Genomic DNA, 24,141 nt, shown 5'->3' with positions numbered 1-24,141 from the left:
TACTGATATGAATTTTTGAACTTTTTATTGTATTAATTTAAGCATAAAGCGAAATTCCAAATTTAAAAGATACTCTGCTTTTAATTCATGTCAGTAAGACTAGCAAGCAATGATATATTTTTCTTACATAAAAATAATAAACATAATATAAAATTTCAGACTTTTCATACATACTATTATATTTCTAAATGGATAGACATTTTTCATAGCCAGGCCATAATAATAAATAGTAATTTAAAAAATAAGACGACACACTAAGCCACACACTTTCTCATGTTACAAATGTCAAGTTAATGTCCAATCCCGAAAACTGTACATAACGATTCTTCACAAACTATAAATACAATCATTACGTGGAATACTTTACAAGGTAGTGAATAATCATTTTAGAAATGAAAACCGTAACATTCAAATAATAAATCCTTTATGAAGCCCTGTCGGACTTTTGGTAATCTAGAATTGAATTATTGCAAATCAAAAAACATTAATTCTAGCAGTTTTTAAAAAAAAATGCTTATATAATTTATATTACACGGAAAGAAACCATTAATTTGAATTTGATATTAAATTTTTAAAAAAAGAAAAGATAAAATGAAGTATGTTTTGTAAACAAAATATTAAAACATAATGAATTACTCAGAAATAAACATTGTAGATTTACAATAACCAATACCCCAGATGCACAAAGGACCTTGAGGTAAAATATAAATGTTCATAAAAATGTTACGTAATGATAATGTTGATGTAAAAAATTAATTTAATTACAAAAGATAATAATATATAAAAACGTTGATCCCAGCTTATACTTTGATAGGTTCATGTTCATGCACTCTTTTCTTGATCTATAGCTGTAAAACAATAAATGCTTTATTAATTTTAAAAATAAAATTGAATTAAAACAAAAATTATTTCATAATAATTTAGCATCGCCAAGGAATAATAAGTTATGTTAACTAATGAATATCTTAAGGTGTATTTCATCACCTTTACACTAATTCCAAAAAGGCTTAAGATTTTATGAGATTTTTTTAATAAGTGTTTATAAGATAAAAGCAGAAATACTTGTTATTCCTCAGAAGTTAAAATGACGGCTTAATGTCCTCTAGAATAAGATGTTATGGATATCTGTTAGGGAAAAGGATGAGTGCACCGAATTTCGGAGGGTATTTAATGAGACATCAAGGATAATGTACGCTATTAACCCTCAATGGACAGATGGAGCCCTCGAGTTATAGGCAACAGTTATATCTAATGCCACTAATTCTCAGAAATCAGGAAGTTTTTTAGGATCAATGCCTTCTTACCAAGCCCAATAAGTTCACCTGTGTAGTCTCAATTGTCTATATTTATTTTGTTCCCCATTATAAGACTTAGTTGTTTCCTGGGACCCAACCAGTTATCAAAATCTATTTTATTTCCTTTCAATATTAGATACATATTACCAATGGATGTTTTCTATAAAAAATTGAATATTGCAACAATTAATTCCTTTATTATATGAAAAGTAAAAGGTACTAGAGAATATGAACTGGCAAATACATTGTTTGTATGACAGAATAAAAAAAAAAAAATTACCTTGTTAAAGAGAAAATTTAAAACAATCATAAATCAAAAAGTGTACACAAGAACCCACCTTTTAGCTTTGAGTGTAATGGTTCTGAGAACAATGAGAAACAACTAGGGAAGGTGATTCACTTCACTTTAAGTCATGCTACCTCTGATTAATATGTTCTAATTACATATTTTTAGAGCATGATCATATTGTAAGCAATAACTGGATCAATAAGTTCTTCTCATTATTTTTTAGGAAGAATATCCTAAAATAATTAGGATTTACTTACATGACTTGTTCTCTTCAGTAAATTGTGGAATTTTTTTTCAGAAATAAATTATAATTTTCACCTCTTTACACTTTATATAGAAGTCATTAAAAAAATAAATAAATAAATTGTATTTTTTAAAAAACTGAAATATTTGGTCCTAGAGATCTAACATTTCCTTTCATGTGACTTTCACCTGTCCACTGAAGGGATAATATAATTGGAGTAAGTTATAGCAATTAAAGTTGTTCGGCTTGGTGGCGTGGCATAATGGTACCAATAAATAAATATTCATGAGGTAGACCAAAATGAAGGGGGTAAGTTTGGGTTATGGATGATTTTATAGATTATGGTTTTGATGTTTATAGAAAGGAAAAGTTGTGTATACAATTGGTAGTATTAGTAGAGGATCTTTGGGTTTTCAAACTGTTTTATAATTATTAATCATTAGAAAAAACACTTACACAATTTTATCACTAGCTAAATATTATTCAAAAGGAGAAAAATTACTATGAAATTGATTTATTACCTTCTTTTGTGGGTAGTGGGTTCTTCTCTTGAGTTTCGGTGTGCTTAAGTTTCTTGGGATCAAAATTCTCGATACCCTCAATTAACTTTTGCTGGCCCTTTTCAGCTTCAATTGCTGTTTTAACAATAGAAATAGAAATTTTATAAACAAAAATTAATCAAACAAAATTATTTATTAATAAAACCTAATATTATTTTATGAAAGATAACTTCTAAAAAAAAGAAGGCTAACATTATATAGATGTATGTAAAATATTGGGAGGCTATGAAGAGTCAGTTCCTAAGATATAAAACAAACGATCGGAAAAATAACTTTAACAATATTGTTATCAAAAATAACTTCCATAAGAACTAATACATTTTTCCCAACATCATACAAGGCTTTTTATTTTGCATGCTCGCTTACTATCTGACAGCCCTGATGAAGCTTTGCAACGTGTGGCGAAAAGTTGGCTCATATTACAGTTTTATGACTGTTTGTTTTTTTTCTTTGACCGCACCCGGATCATCTTTTTACAAAAGCTTTTTAACTCTTGTTCCAAAAATAGTTTTGGCTTTGAATCACCAAACAGCTTTGAATAACTTAAAAATGAAAATGAGGTAAATTTTGATTTTCAAAAATAAATCAAGAAATTTAAAAAAATTTATAGTAAGAGAAAAACAACTTAGATGAATTTGGTTGATGTGTAATATCTTGTGGAGTAGTCATTTTCAAATCTTCTGCATATTTTTGTTTCTGGGTTTCTTTAAGTTTTCATGTAACTTAAACAGTATTTTACTAGTTCCAACTTAATAAAGCTGCTGTTACTATTTCCCACCATCGTACAATTTCTAAAAATGTATGTGTATCAATAGACTTCAATAGACTTTTCAATACTTGTCTAATAATCCACAATATAATCACTGCATAATTATGATTATACAGTTGAAACAATTATAAAAGGCTGTTAATGTTTTACATAAAGCCTATCCAGAATGCTCTGTTGCAAAGATTCGTATTTTCTAAGATACATATTTGTTTTTGCAAAAGTGTAAGTCTAGAAAGCTAATAAAACCATACACCATAATTCAAGGAAGTTTTAATTTAATTAAAATTTGGTCAATCTTATTTTTTTTAAATGTAACTTTTTGATAAATTTCAAATACTTTGATACATGCAAGTTTTGGATGAAATAAGCTTTAAGCAGCATGTTCAAAAAAATATAATAAAAATTATTAAAATAATAATGAAAATAAATAGAAGCTTTTAGTATCATACAATTAATCACTATCCTTTGCATGAATATTAAATTTAAGTCATCTCTTAAATTCTTATAAACAAAATATTTGTATAAGTCCAAACCTTCAGGATCAGGTAACACATTCTTCTCCTGAGTGGTGGTGTGTTTCATGCGAGCTTTGTCAAATCCTTCCACACCAGATATCAGATTTTGATGAACTTTTTCCTGCATCACGGCTGCAAGCCAAACAAGGCACATGCAAACAACCATGCACAAACTTTCAACAAATTCATAGTTAAAAGCATAGCCAAATATATAACATTAATAGACCATGCTACACTAATGTAAATAAAATAACTCAGTATAAAAAATGCTATTCCCATAATTAATACATTTTTTATGTATATTGTTTTCAAGGAACAATGCAGCAATGCACGAATCCTTACAAATTAATAAGCACCATTTTCCAATGGGTAAAGTATTCATTTACCTAGGACTGTTCATAAAAGAACAGAAAAAAAAAATAAAGGCCACATTTACAGCAGGCAACAAGTCTTTTTAAATATTAGCAACACTAAAATAAAGGGAATTGTCATTGGCCACCAATCTAACAGTTTAAAAACTATTAAAAGGCCCGTCATTATGTACGGGAGTAAAACTTGAGTCTAGACCAGTATTTTTCAACTAGGGTTCTGTGAAATAATTTAAGAATGGGTTATTCCACGTCAAACTCAAAACAGTTTTGAACCTCACCATCTCAGATTTTCTTTAATTTTGCACAGGTATCCAAGCCTTTCTTAGCTTTTGTTGAAAATACAGCCTACTCTATTTGTATAAACTGATAATGTATTTAAAAGGGTTTCGCTGCCAAAAAAAAGTTGGGAACCACTGGGAAGCCTGGCAGAAGCTTGTTTCTGAGCCTCAAGCCCATCAATTAAGGACTGTTGTACACATTCATAATAATAATTAATAAATTAAATCCCTTAATAAAGGATTTAATAAATGAATAATAAATAAAATATTTCAGATAGTGTGTTAAAATAAGATTTATAAACATGTAGCATTTTTAAGTAATAGATTTATATTTAGTTGGCCAAATAATCACACAATTAATGTAAATTTAATGCTCCAAGTAAATTTAATGCTGACTAAGATACAACTGCTTTTGTTTAATGTTGTTTGAATGTAAACTATCAATTGATGTCACTTACATTATTGAAATTAAAACATAAATGTTTAGAAAATCAACTTTACTGTGGAGAAAAATAATAAAAAGCAGGCGTGAACATCTATATTAAGATTCAAAGTCAATAATACACTATAGTTTCCATGCAATTTGTACATATCAGTAAGATTTGTATTACAAAAACATTTAAAAAAAAAGAACAACTGTGAACAAAAGATTTTTTTTTAAAGCTACTTTTTTTTAACTAGCACATAGCTGGAAGATTATTTGAATAAAATAACACAAAATTACAAATTAAGAATTATAGAAACGAGCTGTAAAGATTAATTACAAAAAACATAGAGGTTGTTAAATTGATTAAATTTGTACACTTACAAATTTTTTCAAAAGGATTATTTGAGTTTTAAATACCTAAAAGAAAATCACTTGAAAACAAAAAGTTTGATCATATTTTACTACAAAAAAGCTCTATGAGGAAAAGTAGGTTATAATAATTATTTTTTTACTAAAGTTTCAAAAATTAATTAATGCAGGAGGCATACAAAAAATAAGGCAAAGCACAACAAACTACAAAAGAAAATCATGAAAACTTACCATCCTTATCAGGAAGAGGATTTTTTTCATGTGTTTCGGTGTGCTTAAGTTTACCGGTATCAAACCCCTCTACACCTTCAAGTAAAGCTTTCTGTGTTTTTTCAGTTGCCACATCTAAAATTATTCAGTAATTAAAATATATTACATCATTAATTCAAGTAATAAATTGATTACTAAAAATTAATCAAATTTTAGATCTTTAATACATTTTAACATTGTAAATGACAGAACATGTTTCATGTGGTATCATCTTGTGTGTGAATAAATAATTGTATATGAATAAATATAGTGATATATTACTGTATAATAAATTCTTATTGCTCTATCTGGTTCATTTGCATTTAGCATAATAATAATAATAAAGTAAAGATCAAATATAAATTTATTTGAGAAGTATTTGGCAATTCTTATATTACTTTTGCTATTCAATAACATGTGGTTAACTTGTGAAACATTTTATACTCAATATAAGGTCAAATTTAATAATGAATGTTAAGTTAGGTTCATTAAATCAATCAAAGTTATGTATTAATATATTAGTAAGTTAATGTTAATTAACTATTAAACATATCAAAATTTAAGTATAATTATGGTACTTTTTTATTAATGTTAAAAAAAAAAACTCCATTCACGAATGCAATGTTTTAATCTTCATAACAGTCAGTATTTTAAATTAAGTATATATACTAATATATTTAGTTAAACTATGTAGGTTATACAAAATCAGTCATCACAATAAATAATTATTTAATTGCATTTGTTAGTGATTTCTTGTAATCAACTGAAAAGTCACCTCTAAAAATGAATTTAAGTAAGGACAATAAATTAAAGAGAATAACCATCTATACATCTTAATAAGCTGACATATAAAATAAAAAGTTTTTGAATATTTGCTAATTATATAAGACTTATTTTTGCTTTGAATTATCAATTTTATAAATAACAAAATATAAAATTTCATAATAAACAAAGATAAGCATTCACATTAGACAGTACACAGTTAATCACTAAAACGCATTTTAATTAAATATATTGGGTTGGGCAAATGACAGATTAAAACAAAAACCACATTAGCATGGGCATTTATTAGTAAAAAAAAATAGTTTATTGTATTAGACTATTTCAACAGTATGTTATTTTGTTCCCTCAGCCAAAACAGGGCCACCATACACTGAATGACTACCTTGTGCATTTGGCAAGATGATTTTCTCAGTTGTATTAGTACGTTTCAACCTGTCCTGCTTAAAAGTTTCAACCCCATGAATCAATTCAATATGTTGTTTCTCCTGTTGAACATCTGTACCAGTCATGAAATGTTAATATAACAAAAAAAGAACACAATATAATCAGAATTTCAATATTAGTAGAATTATTTCTCTTTTAAAAAACAATGTAAAATTATAATTCTAGAAATAAATAACATCAAGGGTATATTATTGTGCCTGGAGTTACTATTTAAATGATTAACTTAAGATGGATAAAATTTATTCCATCATTTTTATTAATAAGATATTTTAAAATACTTATATGTAACCAAAATATTATATTAACAATAGCTGTGATGTGCTGGTGGACTGAAGTGATTTGGTACTCATTCACTACCCTTTGAGTACAGAAAGTTCAAGCCTGTTCATGTTTTTTTGATAATTTTATTGTCTATTAGGTTTAAAAATCCATCATGTCATCTATACCAACTAGAGGTATCTAAGACAAGGTCACTCGCCAAATTTTAACAAGACTAGGAAGGTCAATATATATTTTGTGGTCCACCCAAGAATACACTTTGTTCTAGACTTCTAGGGTAAAAACAGCACTGCTTCTGATCTAAGTACCTAGTACGATTTCCATGATCAGTTAATTCTTAGTACATGACATATTTTCTGAAGAATGCATACTAATGTAACTGAGGTTAATACATACTTAACTTTTGGGATGTATTGAAAAATCAAAAACCTGTTTTCTTTAAATAACTTTCTTAGCTTATTGAAAATAAATCATAAAATTTCTTACCTTCAGCAGTTGGTAAAACATTCTTCTCAGTTGTAGATGCCCTTTTCATATTGTCATGATTAAAACCTTCTAACTGCGACTTGAGATCCACTGCTACCTTTGGTAGGTCCTTCAAGGATGGGCTAACAGGAGCAGCTGACATTTCTGAAACCAATAAAAACCAAATGAAAAATAAATATGAAGGAATATTGAGACATTTATTTACACAGGCATCATCCTGACAGCCATTTTGGTCTCATTAGCCAAGCCAGAAAACTCAAATTATGAATCTAATAACATGGTAACTTCACAGATGAAAACTTTTAATATGTTAAATTGTTTGTTCATTACAATATATTATCTTCAACTAGTAGTCAGTTACCATAATTATATGTTAACATTATTGTCTCAAGAAAACAATTTTTCTAAAGATTCTGTTAACAATTTATGAAATGATCCGTAAAAAAAACCGATGATGCCAGAAACTGCCATTCATGAAATATTTCATACTGGATTTTATTTCCTAGAAAGTTGTTTGTTTTTATTTTTTGAGATATTGATGTGAAAAAACTTCCAATAAAATATATCACTATTCTATATTTGTTGAACTACATTTCCGGTTTACCCCATAGTCATGTACTAATATGCATTTTGTCAATTACATCTATTTCTTTTTGAAATATTGTTATATATACACATAAATTAAAATTCACAACATAACTTTATTCAAACAATGTCTTTCACTGTAAGTTAATTTTATAAAATTTTAATTTATGTGTACATATGACAATATTTCAAAAATAAATAGATGTAGTAGACAAAATGAAGTATATTAGTACACGAATATGGAGTAAAACCTAAACGTAGTACAAATATAGAATAGTTATATATTACAAACGAAAGTTTTTTCACCTCAATATCTTTTTAAAAAAATTTCAGTTACCATGTTTTTGCGACCGAACGTCTATTATGGTGGATTTTTTTAGAAAAGTGAATTCTAAAACAAATGTGACCTTTAGACTGGTTACATTTTTCGCATCTGAAAAGTTGTTTGTGGTTTTTAGCTATTTACGTCTTCAGGACGCGTCCGATCAAGAAAGCCCCATATATTATTGGGGATTTAATATATATAATATATTATTAGGGAAATTAAGCCTTAAAACCAGATTATGATTTCACAATTACGTGCGCTGGAAAACTAGAAAATCAACAATACACTCAAAAGATAGATAACATGCAACTGTTGTGACCCTGCGAAAATAAAAAAAAAATTCCAAAATTCGAAAAGATTAATGGGGAGAACATGTGTACTGTGATACCCTACACCTCATATTTGGGTAAGTGAGAGGAAAAAGAAGGTCTTTCTTGCAACTTAGTAGACTACTGGTTTCTTCGCAACAAAGATTTTTTTTTAATACTAATTTCAATAAAGCGGAACTAATAGCTAACCTTGACATGCTACGCGATTTTTCAATAGAGTGAAACGTATTACGTATAAATAACTATGAACATTTTTATTATGGCAAGTCATAAATAGATATACCAGAAACAAAAGAAAAATATGTAATAGATTTTTTTTTTTTTTATACGGCAAAGGTCCTACAAGTGCAGGAAGTACGCAGTACAGGAAGGACTAACAGGCGGCGGAAGCAGGAAAAAATGCAGTGGCCACTCTGAATAGAAAATACAAGAGAACTGGTCCCTTCATCGACCACTCCCATCTCATGTTATTGGGCAGGCAACGACTCTAACATAGGACGACCCTTTGTCATAAAAGCAGTATTTTTCTCAATTTTTGATAAAATACGTATCTTAGGATTTTATCAAAATGAAATAAATTCTTGGTCTGACAAAGTATTTCGAGCCAACTGCCACTATGAAAGCATAAGTCAGTTACACTTGATTCCTCACAAAATTAATTTCTGTTTTTTAAATCGGGCAGCTACTTCCTTACGTTTCAGAGAGAGGGCGAGGAGCAAATATTACGAAGAAAAGTGCCATATTAACTAAGGGTTCTTACATGTGTGGATGTAAGAAACAACAAATAAACTCGGAAAATAATGTAAAGTAGGGTAGTGGTTAAAGTAGCGGAGATAACAAAGACGGGTAGTTTCTGAGTCTGATGTTCAAACAACTGATGGTCTCAATCTACAATATAAAACAGTGTAATCAGAATCTCGTTTATCTGTTGTCACTTCAGTCTAATTAACTTAAACACGAAACCATAATGTAATTTGGTAAATGTTTGTAACAAACATAAACTGGAAAAGCAGCTTAATGTTTTTCTATTATCATATTATTTTAATTCATTTGTATCCACCCTGAGGATAACAAAATTCCATACCAGTTTCTGATTAAACTTATTTGTTAAAAATGAAAATAATTCAGATAAACGACCGGCCTTAACATGGAGAGTTCTTAACAAATCTTGAACAAGTGACTCGTTTAATTAGTATGGTCTTGTAATTTAATTCTGTGGCTTCGTAATTTCGTAATTCATCAGGTCGTATCAGAAAACTCGGAATGAATTTGTAGGACTGGCTTGTTAAAAGGAGTCTGTCTAATTCACCGCTTGTAAATAAGTTGTGTAAATTATCATTGAACTTGAAAATTGGTATGACAATCAATGCTCCATTGTCATAGGTAAAACAGATCTGAATGTACAGGAGATAGTGAATCTATTGTTAAAACCATTATTACCAATGACTACTATTAAAAAACAGTTATTATTATTAATCATTATTATTATTAATCATCATTGTTATTATTAATCACATAACTGCAGAGTTTAAAAGAAGTAAATTGCTGAACAGTGTTCATTACTCTAATTACATCTAGAATTAAGGCTACTCTATAAACGTGTTACGCATAGTAGATATCGCATTAAATGGCACATCGAGATTTATCTTATATTCAGCTTGTATCAGTGACATTTTTACAGATGGGCATGTAAGTCCTCTTGTTTTATACATAAAAAATAATAATAAAATTACTGAATGATAGAAAACAAAATGAGAAAAATTGATCTGAGATAGAGCGCATCAACAGAAACGGAACGCCTTTATTTTGATGGATGCTACCCGCACAGCTTGAGAATTGCACCTCCTGAACAAGGCCGGGATGTGGAGAGTGCACTTGAGTACAATACTTTTTATATATATAAATATTTTGTCTTTACAATTACTGGTAAGGAAAAATAATTTCATTTGCTATTCACGCATAAATTATTTATCCTTAATACACCAATAAACTCATTAAAAAGAAATAAATTACTCGTTATTTCCCAAATAAAACTATCGCTATATACATATTTTTAACAATTATATATAGCCTTCTAGCTGTTTGAAAACTGCCAACTTTAAACTGATTTAACCCGAGAAGAATAACCACAAAAACGATTTGTGGTGGGTATTTTACATCGTTTTTATTTATTTCTCGTTTGTAAATGATTTTTGGTTTATTTATTATCTTTTTTAATACATAAAGCAGACTAAAATCGCTACACTACTTCTTCTTGCAATTAAAATAAAATACTTCTTTTTCTTAGACTTAATATTTTCCAATTGGGAGGCATGTTTCAATTTTTCTAATTAAATATTCTAAAACACCCCATGATTGTAAAAAAAATAACAAGTCTAAACCATAATGTTATTTTAGAGAATAATTTGTACGACAAAATTTAATATATTAAAGTACCTTGCTTTTCACTACCGAATGTTGGTAAAGCTTTGTCTTCTTGACAAAATTTTACATTTTAGACATTAGTATTTTACGTTTTAGAGATCAATGAATAAAGTTGGTCAAGTGTCTGTAGTTAAATTTTTGTTCGGACATAATCGATTAAACCGTCCAATTTTGATGAAATTTTCAGAGATTGTGAGAGTTCGTATCTAATTGGTGCATATCGGTTTTATCAGATTTCTTCTGATACAACCGAAACGGATATAATGCTACACATTCATAAACGTATTTTCTTGGAAAAGTTATATTACGAAAACGGCATGACTGAGTTGGCCGAAACTGATCTAGTATAAATTGTCAGACTATATCCACTACTTTTGCCGCACCATTTCTCTTAAGTAATAATGATTTTAACACATTTTCTTCCATAGATTATTTAAATATCAAACGGCAAATAAAATGTATTCTTAAACCTTGAAATATAGGTGTTTATGTAGAAATAATGACCAATGCACTTGGTATTATTTTTATCCATAGATTTCTTCGATGTCAAAGCAAGACAGCGATTCATTAACATAACAATTAACAACAATCGGCTTGTTTATTACTTTCACATGAATATAGACATAAGTTTTAGTATCAATTAAATGAAAAATGAAACATCGTACATTGTTTACATGTTATGTAAACTACATATATACGAATAGTAGTAAATAAGGTATTGGAAATGGTAGTGGTTTCATGTAGATATTTACATGTTTCATTTTAAGAAAACTAAGAACTAAGTAACGGTAAAACACAGTTACATTAGCAAAGGATTGTTTTGGAGCCTGTTAAAGCTGAAGTCCTGATCTATTGGTTCAGGTCAACAGAATTCGCAATCCTCAGACCTTACCTGATGATTTAGCGTTTCACTTTTGTTAACAATGGTTCCGCCGACCTACTTCTTCCAATCCACGAGTCTATTTCTTTTTATCTTGTTTACTGGGTTAGTTCATTAGTAACAACCGGTTTGATTTTTCTTATTTTCTATAGGAAGAAGACAGACAGAACAGAAATCAGTCCTTTAATACAGATGAATAGAAAGGAAAAATATTTGTAAAAAAGGATAGGCATTGTTTTCCTAAATCATAGCTCTCTTCTGCCCCAATAATTTTAAAATCCAAAAAGTTGGCCAATTCGAGAACTTTTTTCAAACCTTGGAAATTATGATAGATTATCATTTAATGAATAATCATTTAATAAAATACTTGCTTTTAATTGTTATTTAGAGAGGTAAGTATTCCAAAAATGTTTAAGTAAACATAAACTTTTGGGGGAAACATCTCAGACCAATTTAAAATTTGGAAATCTGGTCAATATTGTATTACCTAGGAAACAGACTACTTTTTAGTCAGCTGAAATATGCTAACAATTTTCATTTATTTTTTCGTTACCTGCTTTATTTTTACAATACTTATGTATACCAGTGAAATATTGCCTTGTGGCATTATAAGGTTGGTTGCAGGGTATAATTAAGGTAGTTAAAATTAACGTTAAGTGAAACGTTACCACCCACAGTCCTCTGTTCTTTCAGGCCTATTTTGGTAAAGTAAAGGGAATGCGCAATAGCATTAACGCCTTAACAATTTTAACTCTATAATTACGAACTTTATAATGACAGGCAGCTATAAATTTAACGGGAAGATATTTTGAATTACCAACATTTTTCCAGATTGATTGACATTATAGTAACAGCTCCGTTCGGAAAACGTTACGAACAGGAACGAATAAATCTAATGTGTCCACAAAGCCCGAGTCAAGGGGCTCAAACTAAACAGAACTTTCTTTAAATAACAGAAAATATCTATGATAAATTTAAAAAAGTGTCAATAAACCTAAAAAACTCAATCAATAAATAAAAAAATATTCTGTGCTTCTTTATGTAATTATCGTTAATTACAGTACATCTTTCAACAATGAAGCATGGGACTAATCTCGTGGAACGAGTTTGAATGCGAAATCATTTGGAACTGGCCCACGAAGGCACGCGTATCAGGTTCAAGTCCAAACAATGAAACATTACACACAGATAGTTTGGAATTTCTATATTCAAAACAAGACTACCTTCTTCTTTAAAACTCCTGGTTTCCATGATCAAAGGCACCCATCGCTTTGCCCTCTCTCTGTAAGTAGGTCTTACATCACCTGAGAATTGAATATACGTTTATAGAAGTTCATTCTGCACACCGTGCTAACACCCCAACTAATTGACATTCATTAAACATATCTGTTTACCAAGAGTCAGATTACATTTTTTTTTTTCGTTTTCTGTATTTTATTTAATTGTTCTTAATTTTCTTTTATTGTTTCGTCTCCTTTTTAATAGTGTAACGGGAGTAAACTTATTATTAAAATACTTTGTACTATTTATGTTCTAAGGAAAGTTTAATTTTAATGTATCAATGATGTATAATCGATAAATGCATTAATGCGATCATGGTTATTCATGTGTTTAAATTTAATACCACCAAAAGCCTTGGTTATCAAGTTTATATAATGTTATAAATTAATTGTATAACTTGTTTTATGTTATAAAGGCTTCTTCAAGAAACGGTCAATCTAGCGCAAAATAATTTTTCAAATCAGACATATTGTTTTAGCGCGTTAAAACCAAGAAAATCTTCAGTGTTACTATATATATTATAATGGATTATCTTGTCTGTTCTAATAAATAATTAAATACGAATGCCATTAAACTATAATTATTATTATAGTTTGTTCAGGTAATGAATTTATTTCTAACAAGAAATATTAAAAAAAAAAAATTTATTCACATGGACAAGATAATTTTGTTTTTCAAATTGATAAAAATAAATTAAACACATCGAAGAAAAGAAAGGATATTTCTAATGAATTGAAGTCGACAAACCCACGAAATAACGATTGTTGACATTCAAAGCCCGTTTTGGAGCACACAATTCGCAATTCGGTCTACATAAAAAGGAACCCCCTCCCTTGGGGGGTCACACTCTCTTTTGACAACGTGTGACTGAGAGGTGGCGTAAACGGGGTCACCACAGTGTTGAAACTACACAACCATCTGTAAACAAAACTGTTAACAGTTTTTTAATAGACGTAATTTTTTCATTTCTATTAATTTCTCGAGGCTATTTAAGGTCGAATATAAACACTAGTAAAAAAAAAAAACTGGTGAGGTGCGTGCATTACACAACTTTCACTTACGACCCGATTTTGAGATAAAATTCATCATAATAAGTTTGAAAACAGCTATTTATTTATAATTCAGGATAGCAATAATATTCCCTTGTTTCATGTATAGGTAACTGAAGGTCAATTTTGACTATTTTCATAAAATCTATGGAAACATTTATTTTCTCTTTTAGTTAATAATAAATTTCTTCCATACTTTATAAATCCATTGTTTATTACTACTAGCAATGGTAAATTTTTCAATTAAAGGTATTTAAAAAATCGACATTTAATCTCTATTTTAATGGAAATAACATCTAGCAAATAATCAAGACCGACCACTTGATTGTAAATTTAAATTATTATATTAAATTGAACTCATCAAAATCTTTCGAGCTATTTTTGGAAAATAGATAAAATTGTAAAATCGATGATGTAAAGTGTATATTTTAGCTAAAAAGATGTTGTAGCATCTCAGGTAAATACTTACCTTAATACATAATTTTAGTTTCGAATATTTGGATTTTGGTCATTTTCAAAGCCTCACAGACCATTTAGCGAGACTTCGTTACTTAAACTTGGGAACCTTAAAACGTTTTTCTACGGAATAAAACTACGTTTATTTATTTTTCTACGTAGAAAACTCGGATTTGAAATTTTTCGAAATAAAGCATTATCTTCGTAAACTGAACTAATTGCAGCGGAGGAATTGCTGACAAGTTCGGATAACAGAAAGTATTAGGAAAAAATGGTATAAAAAATTGAACGATATCAATGTACACATCTATTTTAATTTATTTAATATATTTTATTGGATATTTGACAGCATGAAGTTTTAAAAAATTAAAGATTTAAAAAATATATATATAAAAAAAATTGTTTTCTTTTGTTTGCTAAAAACTGTTGAGCATCCCCAGTAACGCTAAGTAATGATTAAATTAGTAAGAACTATAAGATTGTTCATTTATAGGTAAAATCAATGAAAAAAAAAATCCTTTGTAGGGATTTATTTAAAATGTGATAAAAACGTGAGTTCACCAAAAGAATTTGAGCTATACGTATTTATACTATTAATTAAATTAGGTTTACAGAATCGAATAATTTAAACAATTGATATTACTTTTTTCTAATTCCAACAAAATATGTTATGAACACTTCCATAGGAATCGGATTATTTGATATTGAAAAATTTCCACAGTTATTACAATAATTTACCTATATACCAGAAAGTTAAATATCCTTAATAAATGTCCTTTACACACGTTTAATTTTTTTTTTATAACAAAATGTTATTGCCTGCTCAGTCTTCTAAAAAAAATGTAACTTTTTTTTACTACGGATTATTGGAGTGTTGGGATTACCCATATCACACCACTGTATTTCATATACAGGTAAATTAATGTAGAAAAAAATATTGAGTTAATTATTATAATGAACTATATGCCATTTTATTTAATGAAATAACTAAATATCTCATAAAAGTCCATTTTTATTTCAATTACGTTAATTTAGTTTAGGAAAAGCAGCCTGTGTTGTATAAAAATTAATTCCTTTTTAATATAAAACTTGTGTCTGAGAGTTTAATTTTCTATTATTTACTTAATTTTCTTTTTATGGAATGGTATTGCTTTCTGAAAACGTTTGGAACAGTAATCCATCAACAGGTCCAATCTTATAATTATATTAGAACAAATTAGATCTTTACATACATTTCTACATTTACGTAATGATTATATTGCACTCTGGGTTAACCATTATTTTAATATATTTAATTTTTAAATTCAATTAAATCTGTACGTTATAATTTTTGTAAGATGATAAAATAGTTGGTTAAAAGTTGTTTGGAAAAATTTCTTTAACTTCAATTACAGCTTCAGATCAATTTCTTTTCTTCCTAAACATATTTTTTATTTTTCTAAAAAAATTCAACACTATTCCCCAAATATGGATTTGTGTAGAAGATATTAAATCTGCATGTCAATATTTTTTTTAATAATTATGTTTAAAGAATATCATTATTTCTATAATTTATTTTAATAAGTTTTAATGGTGAAGTGAAGAGGTTCCGTTCCACTATGTACTCTATAAAAATTATTTGGGATTTTATTATTAAAAAAATAATATCAAGATTGCCAGAGAAAGGTAGTTATCACTTTAAAAACAAAATTAAAAATAATACAATTAGATTTTACAGTATTCCCATTATTAAAAGCAATTTCGTTGTCGAATTTAAGTAAGGGACAGAAACTAATTTGAGGAAGCAGTGTTGCGTTACTATAAAGGATATATTTATAGAATACATTGATGCCACATAAAATGTTTCTAGGACACTTATCTAAAAGTTAATATTATCCTGATCTTTGAGGTGTGGTTTCCTGTTGTTATCTCACCTCGAGAGGCAGAAGAAAATGAAAACAGATATCATTCATTATCGATAATAGTTTTCTTATAGTAGCTATATCAAGGGCAGAAATCTTCCATCAAGTGCATAGAGGCTCCTGTTACATGTTTTATCAGTAAGAGAGAGAGAGATAGGAGTGCCAGAATAGAAGTGACTCATCGCAAAGGAAGCCTTATCACTGCTTACTAATAGGCCTTGCAATCGCGTCTTTTCTTTACACTTTATCGATCAGGAGAGCAATGTCGTACGGACTCTGGCTAGTCATAGACAAGGTACAAAAAAATAGTACCTTATTATTAATTGTAACGCTATATGCTTGCTAAGAACTCAATAAAAAGTTATTAATAACTAAATGACACTAATATATAAACCTTTATCAGATAACATTAAACTTTTCTTAAGTACCGAGAGCGAAGCGGGAGCGATGCCATATCATGCACACAATTATACAGCAATTTTCCTCGCCTAGTGTAATATCCATGGAAATAGCTTGAGACTACGATGAGCGTGTGCCTTGAGGCGAGTATCCCAGATTATCCATATAGGAGCGGCGTGGGTTCGATTCCCTCCGGTGGCAGTTAATATTCATTACATGAAAGACCAAGAGGAGTTGGTGAATAGGACGAATGAGCTATTCTCGAATAGACCCTCCAACAGTAATAATATAAGAATTATATAACCGTGAAGTACGAGAGAACATCAATATCAATGAAATACAATTTTTTTGGTTTTAATTGTTCTGAAAAAATTCCTGATATGTGGGATTGATATCAGGAGATAAAGAGTAGATGGTATGAAATCTCTTCTACTGCAATAGAGGAGGAATTTATGATAAGAGGGAAATGTTAGAAAATTTATGAGCTCAGGAATCTTTACTTGGCGATGGTGCTCACTAGGAATTTTTTTTGGTTCAGCCACTTAGTTGTCATAAAAAATATTTAGTCTAAAAAGGCTCAGACAAAATGTTGGTCCATCAAGTGGGGTGCTTTGCTAACTATATCAAATAATACTCACTCACTAATAGGGATATATTCTACGTAGCTCCCAGAAAATTTGTCTAACTTTATTACAAACAACTTTATTAAGCCATGAGAACATTTTTTCTATATGTGGCTCTCGATGAACAATCTCGTCACTAACATTAAATTTCATATAATTTCGAATCTTTTTATTTTTCAATACATTAATTTTTTAATAATAATTAAGAATTATATCGATACTTTAATGTACAACAGTTATTATTGAGCAAAAATCAAACCAAACCTATTTTTTAAATGTTATACGTCTTAGCTTTGACTTATAACTGATCTTAGATAATTGTTTTGAACATAGATTTTCAAGGAATAAAATTAATCAAATTTTACTTTATCAAAATAAAATAAAACGGTCTTATAAAAAGAATCTGCGAAGGGCTAATGAGTGTTATTTCTTCTTCTGGACTCCTGTAGATAATTACATTCCTTTTCGATGCATCACGCACAATGACGACACTGAGGTGAAGGTGTGCAAACATAACCTTTCAAATATTACACAACGGTCAACAAGGAAGGTTACCAAACAGCCTTCAGAAATTAAATATACTATAAAAGTGAATTTATTTGTTTCATTGTAACGTTAAAAATGAAGAACGTAATAGAAACACGTTATAAATTTCTAACACATGATCTAATACTGGAAGACAGATAGTGTGACCCGAGATAAGAAAACTTCCTTCATAACAAGGGGACGAGTAGACTTCTTGTTTATTGCCCCAAAGCTGACTCTAATAACTTATATATTACTTTTTTTAGATTATGGCAACAAAATCCTTTTCCTATAAAAGAAAAAAACAGGTTTCTCATAACTGGCACAATATTATTAGTTATACTGAGTAATATCACATAGTCGTGAATGTACGTTACATACCACATACATGTGATTGAGCATTGTTCCTTGAAGCAGCTCATGTGATAAAAGCAAAACTAGCTATAAGTTGTAGGGCGACAAATTAAAGCCTGATCGCTACTTTAGGATATTGCCTTTTATCGGCGATATTGAGCGACAGTAGCATGCAGAATCCAAGCTATCTTGCCCTCATAACTTATTGCGAATGGCAATATTGAATGAAGAGAATAATAGTCTAGTAAGCTGGGAGGTAAAGCGAGGCCAAAAAGATGGGTCTTATGATGGAACCAGGGGAGTGGCAGAGGAATAAGAGCCAATTGGTAGCTGCCTTCGGTTTATACTACATAGGTGAAATTGCTATTAATCTAAGCCATAAAGGCGTGGCCAAACCCGCGCTTTTTGGCTTCAAATTTGTTTTGACAAGACAATATGGCTAGGTGAATGTAATATTTCTTTAAACATGATATCGGTCATGTCATAAAAAAATATTATTTATGAAGTCTAGGTAATAGTTTTTTTACTATTGCTATATGAAAATATTTATATTTTCAACAGTTATGTATTTACAACGCGTAGTATTGTTACGAGAAAGAAGCAAAATCTGCAAAATAGTTATAGCAGTCACGAAGAACAACCAGCCTGCAGCTTTAGGAAGGTGTGTAATAACACCGTGCATAACAGTTAGTCAATCAGTGAAAGCGGAAAATGCTTACAACAAAGACACTTTTTCTGATAAGAAGAAATCTAGGTGCCCCCTATAGCTCAACAAACCAGTCCTTCCGCTAATTTCTACTATTACAATTATAAATGTACAACATAAGCAATGAGAAAATTAAATAGTTCAACAAACTGAGAGCTAAGAACTTTGATTTAAATATTTAATTGACAGGAATATGTAGAAGTTTCGAACACGACAATGAGTTGTAGTAAAACTCCACAGAAGGACTCCACTTTCCTCATTCAAACTTCCTTTTTTTGGGGGTGGGGATAGGATTAGAAACAAGTATGTTCAAGAAAAAATAACTTTAATACGTTCTGCTGTAAGCCATTTAACAGACACCACTATCATTCAAGGTTCTCTTAAGTGATTCCAGAACATCTCATATCGATAGATCTGCAGTTAGGATCATACTGGATTGTGAATTACGACACAAGTAAACCTGTTAGTAGTGTTGATATCTTGCAAGAAAATTCATTGTAAAAGACATTTAATAGTAGGTCTATCAATTCTGTGCCGTAAAACGTTCGGTTAAAGATTGTAGAGGAAACAAGTAAATCAGAGATTTTCCGGTAGGATACTAGTGAACAGCAGAATTGGTGTTATTTTATTTCCTTTTATAAATTATTTTTATTTTAAATTATACTAATGTAAGAATACGTTTGAAAGCGAACCTAGATCTCTCAGACTAGTGGTTTTCACAATCCCTTAATGTGAATTGGAAGGACCTTCTAGCCAAGCTTCATGGCCTTGGAATGGAATCCTCTGGTCTCCAGATGCGGAATACCAGAGACGGCTGAGCATTTCATCATGCGTTAGACCGCCTTCGATATACTTCCGTAGCAATAAAAATACTAAAAAGAGAACGCAGACTCTACTTCATGGAGAACGAATTCCCTCATCTGATAACTGAACAGATCCATCCATACGACAATGATTTTGTATACGGGCGGGACAGAAACAGCGCACTTCAAACTCTAGAGAAGAGGACGCGTCCTTGGGAGGTCGCTGGACTGAGCTGAAGACGAAGGCCACTCTTGAAAATGAAGTTCAGACTAAAAATAATATGTTTTCGACAAGCCCGAGCAAAAGAAGTTTAATGTGTTCATAAGGGATAGCTGGATACTCTTAATAGCATTTTGTCCGTGTTTCCGGAAGGCAACGTGAGGAGAAAATAAACATAATTTCGTTTGTAAGTTAGTTTTGAATTCAGTTTGGAAATGGTAAGTTTCGCCGGACATTATACAGGTCAACAAAAAAATATTTTAAGTAATTAACTATGATTCTATAAATCAAATGAAAACCAAACCCTTCATTTGTTTCTTAAGAAGTTTGAGTAGGTGGAAAATAAAAACATATTCCGAATTTTAAGTGAAATCATGAGATTTAAATCCATAATAATCAACTTTAAAACTACGCTTAAAAGAATAGATCATTTTTTAAAAAAATAATGAAATTTGCTACAATTTGAAATCATATTTTTTTCCAAGATAAATTTTCAAACATTAAGCATTTCCTACAATTAATCAAAAACTGCACATAGGTAAATTAAACATCAAAACATTTTATTATAATTGCCGTCAAAACAGCCCTGACGAAGCCCTACAACGTGGGACGAACCGTTGGCTCAATAAAAATAGTATAATTATTTACTATTTGAGTTTTTTTTTACCGCACCCGGACCATATTCCATTCTTCTTCGTAAATTAAACAGTTTTTTTTTTTTTAAATCAAATTTTTGATTATCCATCATTTTTAAGAGTGCTGTTAAGCCTAAATTGAAAGCTAATTAAATTTACACCACATGCATTCCATATGATTGGGTTGTTCTGGTAGAACGAATATTTTTGACAATATTACACTTAACTGAAGACAATTTTTCATGGAAATATACTCTTCCCTTCAAAGAGCTGTGTCAATGAAAGCTATGGTTGTACAGAGCTCTTTTTGGCTTCAAGTTGTACTAAAATTTATCAATCCTTAAAAGGAACTGAAACATAGCTATTCTTCAAACGCGTGGTTTTGAAATTATTTATTAGCAATCACAAAGAGTGATAATTACTCTTAAAATCAGAAATGTAGTTCTGCGAATTGCATCAGATAAAATATTTCTATCTTTTATTAGTTATATTGGGGAAATTGGAACTTGAGCCCAGATTCAAAATTCGTATTGACTGGTGTTAAATTTTCACGACGTTCGACAAGAAATAAAACTAGTTTAAGGTTATTTCTCAACGATGAAACTTATCAAAATGTGTTATTTTGACTCATAGTATTAGAGCAATTTCGAGAACCAAGATTAAATTCTGCAGTACACAATTTCAGGTTTCATAAAACTTTATAGGTTTTAACAATTGTTGAATCAGTCAAGCAAATTACGTTGCTTAGTGCGTAGTGCTAACTGTAATTGTGAATAAACCGTTCATACTAATATAAATACAATTTTAATGACTATAACAACGCTTATTAAATACTGCCTTCCAAGGTTTTGAGTATTCGGACAGAAGAGAACTCCAATGGGCTCCTCACAATGAACATTTACCACTTTCTGCTTAAAATTAAATAAATCAATATTTGGAGACTAAATTACTTATCGATGACAGATTTATTTACGATTAAACGACAGTGAGCAAGTTTGGTCGAGAAAATTCTAACGACAGATCGTCTTAGTAACAACTTTAATCCAGGGCGTACCCAAGATTAAAACTAGGGGAGGGGGCAAGCCATAGTCAATCAGGTTGTGATATTGCAGCACGGAAAAGGCGATTGAAACCAAAATTTGAAGAATATTATATATAATTGTCGTAGTTCTTTATTAGTTATTACAATTAGCATTCGCTTGAAAAAACTAATTTCTAAATTAATTTAATTTTATTAATTAATTTTTATTAAATTAATAATTTATTTTACTTCTGGGGGGGGGGGAGAGATAGCTGCCACCTCCTGTCCCTGTTTTTTTAACAGGCAAAGGAGAGAGGACAGAACAACATTTTGTGAATATTGTAAATGAAGTATATATTTAAAAATAACCTTATAAATACTGAATATAACAGAAAAGTAAAAATCTCAACTTAAGATTAAAAAAAGCAGTTGATTCCGTATGGTGACAAATAATTAGAAACAGGTCAGTTAATAAAAGCTATTAGGACATAATGGATAGTTAGAGGTAATTAAAAAAAAAATTATACATATATCAAAATACATAAGTAACAATATTTACATATAATTACAAGAACAATGAAAAGTAAATATGACTATATGATTTAGAATGCTACCAATAGGTAGTTTCTCTACATAGCTGTATCATACGATTATGATCTTACTTCAAATTTAATTGTATTTTATGTACAGTAAATGTTAATAAATAAATTTTTAAAACATAATTATTTTTATTCAGATGGCAGAAACAAAGTAATACAATAAGAGGAAAATAATCATACATTATAGAAATAGCTGTTAATTTATGACGTTACAGGCAGGTCTGTTGAATTATGTAATGAATTACATAAATTTGGACATAGCTGGTTTGAGCTAATTTAGAAAAAAAATATTTTTTTATAGGAGACATGTAATAATTTTAATAGATCAATTTTGTTTATATTTATATTTTATAATATAAATATAAATTATTATATTACGCATAATAAATTTATAAGATTGGGTAATAATTTATAACAATAGGAAATAAAATAATTTGTAGTATTTTAATGTTTTTTTTGTTTTTTTTTATAACAAAGTAGACCCAGAAAAGGACAATGAAGAGTCATAAACATTGTCTAAACAAACAGTTATAAGAAATATTATATATAATTAAACTAAACTACTGGACAGAATTATGAATTTTAAGAATAATCATAACCTGTTGAAAACAACTTTTCTGAAAACAATGTATTGAGAAGACGACTTTATTACTGTGATAAATGACATCTATAAATAGAATTACTAAGATAAACAATTCCATGAGACGTGCAGTGAAATTCCTTCTGCTAATGATGTTTATTCTCTTCTTTAGTCTAAACTAAATTTTAATTATCTGGACACTTTAATTCATTTCATAAATATTTTATCGGTCTTATAATGTTTTTTTTAATAGAAAAGAATGATGAATAGATTTTTTTTAACAAATCCTATAACATTAAATAAACTATTATATTAGTTTGAGTTAAAATAATCAAAAATATACAAATCTAGGTAGTGGAATCAGACTGGATGAAAAGGAAAGGTAAGGTCTACAATATGTTAGAATATATATTTAAAAATATATAACTACATATTTCAGTATAGAATTTAATTCAAAGACAATCTCATCACAATTGAACGAAGAATTAAAGTAATTTTAAACTACGAAAACAAACTGGTCAGAATGTTTGTGAAGACAAATTCAAGACAAATCAACAATGAATAATTTCGTAAACGATGCACCTCACATACTTCATGGTAAATGCAACAGCATGCACAAGGCGAATAAATTTAACTCCTTTCAAGGCAACTGAAGTATTTGCTTCATTTCTTGAAATGTGATTTGAAGATGAAAGAGACTTTGATTGTTATAGGACTTTAAAAGAAAATAATTTATAGAATGATAGCTGGTTTATTTTCTTATGAAATTCCATTGTAATTTTTCATTTACTGATTATTTGGCGAGAAAATATTAAAGTATGATTCATAAATCAATATAATGATGACTATAATTCAGAGGTGAGTAATAATTATTTAAACACCTGTGAATCAACTTCAATGATCAATGCGATTAGTCATACGCAAAACAAATTATTGATTTTAACAATAAATATTTACCTATTTTTAAACATTTAAACAGATTTTTTTCTTTTGAAAAATAAATAATTGATTTAAATAGAAAAAGTAAATATTTAAATTTGAAAAAATTAAACCAGAAAAGATTAACATTTGTGAATAAGCTATATATA

At 29.1% G+C, this 24,141-nt stretch overlaps 1 protein-coding gene across 4 annotated transcripts in view; it reads right to left on the bottom strand.

The window, feature by feature from the left end:
- Positions 1–8: 8 nt before the first annotated feature.
- cib (thymosin beta cib) overlaps positions 9–24,141 on the bottom strand; it is a 25,850-nt gene continuing 1,717 nt past the window's right edge. The window contains exons 2-7 of one of the 4 annotated variants that reach the window (XM_014436024.2): positions 7,359–7,502; positions 6,532–6,645; positions 5,349–5,462; positions 3,691–3,804; positions 2,350–2,463; positions 9–848 (exon numbers count right to left, since the gene is read on the bottom strand). In XM_014436024.2, coding sequence (XP_014291510.1) covers positions 823–848; positions 2,350–2,463; positions 3,691–3,804; positions 5,349–5,462; positions 6,532–6,645; positions 7,359–7,500 — 624 coding nt within the window. In that variant the 5' untranslated portion in view covers positions 7,501–7,502 and the 3' untranslated portion in view covers positions 9–822. The remainder of the gene's footprint in view (positions 849–2,349; positions 2,464–3,690; positions 3,805–5,348; positions 5,463–6,531; positions 6,646–7,358; positions 7,503–24,141) is intronic. The other 3 variants (XM_014436026.2, XM_014436025.2, XM_014436027.3) reach the window with 3 other exon arrangements.

The sequence above is a fragment of the Halyomorpha halys genome, unplaced genomic scaffold (genome assembly GCF_000696795.3).
Source record: "Halyomorpha halys isolate HHAL.00 unplaced genomic scaffold, Hhal_1.1 Scaffold1757.1, whole genome shotgun sequence".
NCBI classification, from domain to species: Eukaryota; Metazoa; Arthropoda; class Insecta; order Hemiptera; family Pentatomidae; genus Halyomorpha; species Halyomorpha halys.
This window is presented reverse-complemented; position numbering and strand designations above follow the sequence as displayed.